General features: G+C 36.7%; 1 protein-coding gene across 1 annotated transcript in view; it reads right to left on the bottom strand.

The window, feature by feature from the left end:
- Positions 1 to 3,212: 3,212 nt before the first annotated feature.
- HECA (hdc homolog, cell cycle regulator) overlaps positions 3,213 to 9,297 on the bottom strand; it is a 45,893-nt gene continuing 39,808 nt past the window's right edge. The window contains exon 4 of the mRNA XM_055265676.2: positions 3,213 to 7,045. Coding sequence (XP_055121651.1) covers positions 6,881 to 7,045 — 165 coding nt within the window. The 3' untranslated portion in view covers positions 3,213 to 6,880. The remainder of the gene's footprint in view (positions 7,046 to 9,297) is intronic.

Here is a 9,297-nt window from a genome sequence, read left to right as displayed (position 1 = left end):
GCATGCTTTGAGGACAGACGTATTAGCAGACGGTCCTCCATGTCTCTTGCCTGGTCACTATATTCTTTAAAAGATAAATGACCCTAGTCCTTTCCTTTTCTAATATATAATGTCCGACAGGCTTAGTGCTTATGCTTCTGTAATCTATAACCAGATGTACTCTTACACCCAAACTTTGATGTGATTTTGCACGTACCGAACCTCCAGCATCTGTATATAAGCAGTGGGTTGAAGTATCTGTGCTGGAGCAGCCTGGCAGAACCTCTCTCAAAGGCTGCTCCTGGGCTACAGGCCTCAGCCTACAGTCTTCAGTAAGACTTCTGAATAAAACTACCTTTAATTCCTTAAAAGGTTGATATTTTTTCTTTAGTCAACATCAAGTTAGATAGATATTTACATATCTGGTAAAAGTGTACATAGCTGTAACTGACATTTTCTTTCCCTTAGTCTAAGTGCCATTCATATAGGCCCCCCAATTTGTTACCCTTAGCATCAGAAAATGAAATCAGTAAACACAAAATGAAAGCAACAACAAAAAAATTAACTTCAGGATCTAAAGTTCACATTTAAAACAGCTTCAAAAGTAACATGGACAACTGGCAACGATCTCTTCAGGCTACTAATGTCTAGATCTGACAGTTAATATGCTAAAGGTGGCCAGTATGCAAGTGGTAACAGAAAACAGAAAGGAAAACCGAAGAAAGCTCATGGATTCTCTACCTCTGAGCAAGAGTTAGCTAGCTGAATGTTACCGAATCTCACTTTGAGGACTAGGAGTGGGAATACAGATTTAATTCCTAGTTAGTCATTAACTATGTGAACTTATTTAGATTTAACTTCTTTGGGCCTCAGTTTACCTCTAAAATGAGTACAATTGTCAAAGAAATTTAACAAACATTTACCATGTGGGTAAAACAAAAAGCATAGCCCTTGCTCCAAATTCTGACACGTCTAAATTCTATGACTGTTATGGCTATGACTTTCTCACTCTTAGAATAATTGGGTTTATTAGGAATTACAATTAGTTGTATGCTTGATTTAGATATCTAAATTTTTAATCAAGTGTAACAGAACCGCTTGAGATGGTGCTCATCACCAAGAAATGTGCTATGGTAGCCAATTCCATTTGAACACTGATGAATGTAACCAGTGTTGTTTTACTGAACTTCACGAGACAAACTGCCTTATTTTTACTTTTGCTGTTTCTGAGGCTTAGCAATGCCAGGTAGAGCTAATATAATTACCACAATGCTAAAAGTTTCTACTAAAGAAAAAATATGCCTTAAAAATACATTACTATTTCAAATATTACATCTGTACAGCACTTTATTGTCCCCAAAGGTAGTTCACATTCAGCAGTAAGGTTTACCTCACTGCAGAGTTGAGAGAACAGAAAAAGAAGAAAAGGTCAAGACAAGAATTTTTTCCCCCTTTGAAAATTTAACCCTTTACTAAACAGCCTACATAGTTAGCAATCTAATTGCTGCTGAATTTGCCAAATTTAAGTCAAAACAATATAAGCAAGATCTAAAGTAACGGAAACCACCAATAAGAAATAAGAATTTTCTTCCATTAAACTTAATGCTTACCAATCACCATTTAACTTCATTTTTTTCTGCAACTTTTTTCCTTCTGCAGTAAGAACTGTACTTCCCTTAAAATTTCAAAGGAATTTTGCTGACCATAAATTACATCAGTAGAAATCATATCCCAAGTCCTTTATAAGGCTTTAAATAAAGTAAAATTTATGCCTCAGACATCTGCATTAGTAAGTAGCAACACAGGCTTTGAATCCACTGGCAGACTCAGGACTTTCTTTACCCAGGTTTCCTCAACTTATCTTGTGTTCTAATGTTTGTGGATTTCAATCTATTGGCCAAGAATGATATTTGAATTGAAGAGGACAAGGAGATTTAAGGATAAACTATTCTTGATCACAGTATATGAAGTCAGCAAGACGTTCAATTAGACTTTTTTCTTTGCTTATAATGAAGAAGCATACGATCAAGTCTTTTCATTATGAAAATTGTTACAGGCCTAGGAAACAAAAACATCTGTAGAATAATCTATTGTCAAAAATAAAATCAGATCAAATTTTAAAACTGTATGTTTATTGTGCATACAAAAGAACAGTTGGAAAACCTGGAGACCTCAAACCAAAATGGTTAGAAGTCTGCGCACAGCAGTTACAGCACCATTTATAAAGCATAAGGAAGAAAGTATTTTCACCCTCATTTATAAATGGCTATTACACGTTAACATTCTTTATAAGGAAAGCAGACCAGTTGTTGATTTGTCTACACAGTAGGCACTCCCTTATCCTTAGGGGATCCTTTCCAAGACCTTTCCTATACATTCATACCTATGATAAAGTTTATAAATTAAGCACAGTAAGAGATTAACAACGACTAGTAATAATATAGAACAAGTGTATGAGTACACCAGCATTACTCTTGCGCTTTGGGGTCATTTTTAGGTAAAATAAAGGTGACCTGAATACAAGCACTGCAATACCGGGACTCATCTAGCAGCCTCGTAAGTGACTAATAGGCATCGGACATCTACAGCATGGATCCACTGGACAAAGGGATGATTCGCCTGCTGGACAGGATGGCACAGGACTTGAGATGTCATGATGCTACTCAGAATGGTGCACAATTTAAACCATGTGAATTGTTTCTGGAATTTTCCATTTAGGTTGACCATGGGTTACTGAAACTGCAGACGGCAAAACGGCAGATAAGGGGGGACTACTGTAGCTAGTAAGTTTGATTTCACCAAATCATGCTGACAAGGCCTTGCACTTTGTTTTGTTTGATTAGAACTAGCATTTCAGGGAAATCAGGATGACTTAAGTTTTGGCTATGTGGCTATGGGTGGTTGACCTTGGGGTATATCTAATCTTTAACACTATACTATCTATCCAATAGAATTCCCTAAAACCAGAACAATAATTTTGGACTATTCATATAGAATCAACTTTGTCATACAGAAAGCTTTTATTGCAAAGTGAGTTTACATGTGATACATGACTTGCAAGCAGCATAAAAAGTTGGTAGTTTTTATTAGCTGCAGGAGTGACTTTGAAATGGTTACCTGAATAGTGATCAAAACCTCAGAAAGCTTTCTCTTCATCTTTTCTGACCAGACAATCCCACTGCTCAAAAATCTCAATGAAAAATAAGGTGACAAACTAAAGACAGAGTACAATGTTAGTTTCCGGAATTTTATTATTTTTAATACATACATTTCACAAACAGAAACCCTCTAAAACCACACACAATTCCACAACCAAATGTTTCAATTTTATCAACATTCTTTAACTATTTACACTGTCTTTCCTCAACAAAAGTGCAATCCAAGACATCTTGACAAGAAATCTTTACTGACAAGAATTTATTTTTGAGCTGGTTTTAATGGAGCCCATTCGTTATATTTTCTTTCAATTACCTGGAATATTCAGTGAACAGGACATAGAGATGAACTGGGTTAGGCAGCATCCTATTATAGGAAATAAAACACTAAACAAGAACACTTTCTCCTCACTTCCTTCCCAGCCTCCAATGAAAGTTACTCAACAGCTGCTACCAGGACACAAAACAGAAAAGCAAACTGGAGTTCTTGACCTAGACACAGGAGGACAGACTGTGTGTTAAGCATCAGTCTTGAAGGACTAAACAAAAGATTTAGCTAATTAGTTTTGGTGCTCTAATAAGGTACATATCAGTCTTATCTGTTAGTTTTAGAGTTCAAATACCTAATTAATAAGATTCTTTTTTGATGAGTTAATTTTCACCCAACATATATGAAAATAACTTTTACTCAGAAAATGAACTTCTTGCACAAAACCTAGAAGTTAAAGGGCATTTAAGGAAAGCTCCTCTGTAACTAGAATGGGATAATTCACCCAACTCCCCAACTTCATGGCACCATGTCTATCTTTTAAAGTATAAACCCATTATATCAACTGCTTCAAATGTAACAAGAGAATAAAGAGGTGAGATGGCCTGAAGAGAAAACAATCAAATTGTCCTCTCACTAAACTAAAGTAGATCATTGTTATTTGTTCAAGGTATAAAACTCTTAAAAATAAATAATTAAAAAATATTAAGAGTAGATGAAAAATCACTTTGAAATTATTAGTCACTCTTAAGACTGCTTCATTTTACTGAACACTATTCATCAGAAAAATAGAAATTGGATCTCTTGGGTAACTAATATCCTTTTAGTATCCTAACTACAACAAAAATAATAAACTTTTTTGATATATTCCAATTCCAACCAAAGTATTCAGGGCAAGCTTGGGGTATTAAGGTCAGTAGATTTCCAAAATAAGATTTATCTTCATGGTGTTGAATGCTCGATTATATTTTATTCCCAAATAGGCCAAATTTTGCCTCTAGACAAGAATGAGCCATCTTAAAGGCAAAAGATATTCTCAGATATGCTTCATGCTCTCATGCTTTTCTACTTTAGCATCGAAATAATGTCCAAGAGTAAACTTTACCCAATTACAGTAAAACCTCATCCTATTTATTGTTTAGGGGGTAGAAAGCCATCTAAAAAGGCAACATGGAACACAGCATACACTACACCGACAGCAGTTCTAAATTCAGGAGCTTGCTGAATGCAATGTATAGGTCAATTGTAAGCTTCAGAACAACAATATAAAGCAGGTTTCACTATAAAATTTTAGGTGGGTTAAAGATCAGCATCATAAATATTTTACTATTTAAATTCAGAAATAAAATCCAAATGGTATTACGAGGACAAGAGAAACTTAGCACTTTTTGCATCTGGGTACAGGAGAGAATCAATAAGGAAACAGTTAATTCACCACTACAGCTTTGTGCATTAAAGACAAGTTTGCAGAAAGCTATGTCTTACAATCCTCTTTTAGTTGCATCAAACACTGTCAGTTCAATGACTTTCTACTTCTTATAGGCATTTTATGCATTTCTTCCCACTGAAATGTTTTTTCAGATGATCAAACACCAACCTAGATGCAGCAAACCAAATCATCCAAACTGAAAGATGAAAAGTATTAGTCAATCACATTGGTTCTTTAATGCTGCGTTGTTTCAAACAAAACATCAAATACTTCATATAGAACTGAAACTTGGCTGGGCGAGGTGGCTCACGCCTGTAATCCCAGCACTTTGGGAGGCTGAGGCAGGCGGATCACAAGGTCAGAAGATCTAGACCATCCTAGCTAATATAGTGAAATGCTGTCTCTACTAAAAATACAAAAAATTAGCTGGGCGTGGTGATGCACGCCTGCAGTCCCAGCTACTTGGGAGGCTGAGGCAGAAGAATTGCTTGAATCCGGGAGACAGAGGTTGCAGTGAGCTGAGATCGCACCACCGCACTCCAGCCTGGGTGACAGAGTGAGACTCCGTCTCAAAAAAAAAAAAAAGAACTGAAACTCACTTGCAATATTGCCTAAATACTTCTGAAAAGAAAAACCACACAGTAAAAAAAAAAAAAAGGTATAAACCGAATGAATAATATAAAATGTTCACATCAACCCCAAATTTGGCTATTCATAAAATGATTTTCAGCATTCTTTTAGCATATATGCACATCATACATGAAATTATCAAATTAATTTTTGAGAAATCATATTCCAATTCTATAAGGGTATGGGACGTCAGTCTATTTAAAGCATTAAAATCTACTGAACCAAAGGCTGTATTTTGGAATGCCCAATGCTCTGACTAATCAAGTTCTATATATATGATCATCTTTTTTCATCAACAGTAAGGTATCATGGGCTTTTCAGAATGGTCTATTTTTCAAACATACTGCTATACATTACAATCACTGATTTTCCAAAACATACTTTTAAAAGAAATAGTAAAATTATTTTCTTCATCATCCTTTCACACTTTTCCCTTCCCTCTTAAGGTCAAATCTTTGATTTTGGAAACTCAGAATTAAATGGGTTAAACATGGCCATAAGCAATTTTGAGGACAATAAGTGTGGCAATTATTGGTTCTGAAGCTCACCAGTTAGATTCTATGGCCGAGAGATTTACCTGTGAGAAGAATCTGACACCAAATGACACTTCAACAGTGCAACCTGCAATAAATTATCACTGCCCAAATCATGTTATTCATGGGTTCTCCTTAAGAGCTATATTACCAACTGCAAAGACACAATTCAAATGATTGAGTTCTGCCTTCTTGCATTATTTCCAAATTCATTTCACATATTCTGTTATAGGTCAGTTTACCTAAACATATTTGCAACACTAATATCTTTCATATGTCTTACAATTTGGATATTATTTTCAGCATGAAAAACGAACTGGCAAATTACAATAGCGATAGAAACAGCACTTGTGCCACTTTCAGGTCACCTGTCAGTGTGAGTAAACTGCCTGCCCACGTGTGCTGCAGAACACTAGGGTGAGATAGACTAATGCACTATTAGCTCTCCAGGCACAGACTTACATTCACTTGTCACATATTTTTCCAAAGGCCCAAGGAAGATCTAAAAGAAGGTTTCCAGAAAGTTAACATTTTAGTAAGAGTTTCCTTCCAACTCCTATCAAGCTCTTAGTTTATAACCACAAATTCCTTTCCTAAATTCACCCCATCCTCCCCACCAACTTAAAGCTGCATCAAAGATTCTTGGTAAGAGTGAACCCCGACCCAAATGCACAGGATTACCCATCTGGGCTCTGGTCAAAACCACAGACTAACACTCGGGATCAAGACAGGGCAAGGGCAGCCCCTATTTTAGTGGCACACATACAACAAAGTAACTCTCCTTTAAATTAGAAAAGAAATTAATGTCACAGAATGTTTCCCTATAAAAGATATGTAATAAAGTAATAATATCAATAAAATAGCTATTACTAAAGCAAAGCTTTCATCAATAAGCTTCAAGAACTTTGAAGGAGGAAAATGGCTTCACGAAGTGGTAGTCCAGGTTCCCACAGTGTGGACACTGCTGGACGTTGCTATATTCGGAGAAGTACTGCATCCCGATCCTCACGTCGATCACCGGCTTCCCACAGTGCTTACAGTTCAGGCGGGCCTGGGGGAAACGGACACCATCAGCCACAACACCCCTCCGTTTCCCAACACTTGTCAAAGTCATCCAAACCAAAATGCTGGAAAACTGATCAAGGGCTTTGCAAAGCATCCCTTTTATTATCAAAAACAGGGAAATGGGGTATGCCTGAAAGACTCCCAACTTCTCTCCTGATATGCAGCACTGCTAGCTGTTTCACCTACTTATGAGAAGAAAATTCTAAACTACTACTGCCTAAACGCTCTCCACTGGAGTTCCCTAATAAGAAACCCCTCCCCCTGGATTTTAAGACAGTGGCTGATGCTGGCTTCCCTCACCCAAACCTCCACGAAACTTCTTTGAAATTTCATTTTTCATTCTACTCTATATAAAAGTTGCATTTTCTTTGATGTAAAAATAAAATCTCCCAAGATACTCAAGTAAAATTAGCAATCCAGGAAGTGCGGTGCTGGTCTGAGGCTTCTGGAGTTCTCAGCACCCTGCATCTTCACTCATGCCTAGCCTCTCCTTAACAGCACAGTCCTGGAACCTTTCAGCAACGGGTCCAGGACTTAAGTGAATAACCAGAAATTATACATAAAACAGACTCAATTTAGACTCATTTTAAAAATGTACTTAAAAAGTATAATCTCAACTTGTTCTCAAAATACTCATGGGAGGTAGGTAGTATTAGCTGACTTTTAGATAATGCAACTGAAGCACATGTGATAAAGCACCACGCCAAAGACCACGGTTAGAAAGCAGCAAGGCTGGAGTGAACCAAAGCAGCCTGCTGATCCTCAGCCACTGCAGGAACTACTTTTCTGTAACCTGAAATAAACACTCTTTTAACTACGTAATCTCTCTGAACAACATTAAAAGTGTGATTCTGAGCAAATCCGTCTTCACCCTGTTATACCTTTCTAAGAATCAGTTATTGCTTATTTTTGGCTACATCTTATTGAAGACCTCCCTTGATTCATTAGTAGCGTCTAACACTTGTATCCTCACTGATTTTTTTAAATTAACAATAATCGAACATATTTTCCATTTCAGTAGGGGGCCAGAAAAGAAAGGTCTGGGCTTCAATTGTTTTAAGGAAGAAATTCAGTGTATGGTGAATACCAAGAGGCTGGGTGTGGCAGGATGCTGTTCTGTTTTTCTTCCTAAAGACATGGAAATAACCTCATTGCCTTTCAATGGTGTACCAGAAAGAACACCAGAACAGGAGTCACACGGTGCAGTCATGGCTGTGACACAATGTATGTAGACCTGGGTAAAACATCCCAAGTTTGTAGGCCTCCACTGTATGAGGAAATAAGGAGGTCGGTCTAAATCCCAGGTCCTTTCCAGTGCCAATCTTCTGAGTTAACAGGCTCAAACGTTCTTTCACTTCCTTATTTCTTTAATTTAAAAGATAATCCTCCACGGTGTGTGTGCAGAGGGGAGCCACTTCCTCTGGTTTCTCTCAAGAGCTGGCATTAAGGCACAATAACTATCATAAAATGCCACAGTGAATAACTACTGATAATAGTAAAGATACTCTCTTTACAAAAATCCAGCCATAATGCTAAAGACATAAAACTATACAGTAACTAATAAAGTCTATATCAGCTATTTGTACTAAAAAACCAGGCTGGAACACTTTAGAACAAAGAAAAATTTCTCTCCTGCCCATGAGAGTATCAAGGAATTATATAACAAGCTGTTTTCTTCCCTAAGCACTTGAAAATAAAGCAAGATATTTCCAAGGATTTTGTCTCCTGTGATTCTATAGGTTATTTGTGTTTTCATACGTGAATACTTCCCTCTTTTTCTGATGACAGCTAAATTTCAGATGTCCTCAGAGCATGAGACAATGCCTCCTTTTAGTAGTGCTTTAAGGATTACAACCTCAAACACCTTACAAGACAGGCAATTCCTGGATAACTGTACTATCCCACAGAAAGAAAACAAGAAAATCCTGTCTATTTAAGAAAGTGACTTTCTTCCTTTTGAATAACTTTTTTTTCTATTAGAAATTTAGTATAAGCTAGTCATACAGAATCTTAGAAAATATACTCAAGCAAAAAGAAAACTAAAGGAACCACTCAGCCTCCCACCACTGAGACCATCTGGTAACAGGTTAGCAATTCCCTTTTCATGCTCACTTACTTACAAATGCAAGCATATTATTATGCCATTTTATAACCTGTTCTTTTGACCTAAATACTGGAAATGCTTCCCACATAATTATTTATTATTCTACAGTATTCCTTTTAATGACCACATAGTAT

The sequence above is a fragment of the Symphalangus syndactylus genome, chromosome 2 (assembly GCF_028878055.3).
Source record: "Symphalangus syndactylus isolate Jambi chromosome 2, NHGRI_mSymSyn1-v2.1_pri, whole genome shotgun sequence".
Classification (NCBI taxonomy): Eukaryota; Metazoa; Chordata; class Mammalia; order Primates; family Hylobatidae; genus Symphalangus; species Symphalangus syndactylus.
The sequence above is the reverse complement of the archived record's forward strand: the minus strand, read 5'-3'. Positions and strand labels throughout refer to the sequence as shown.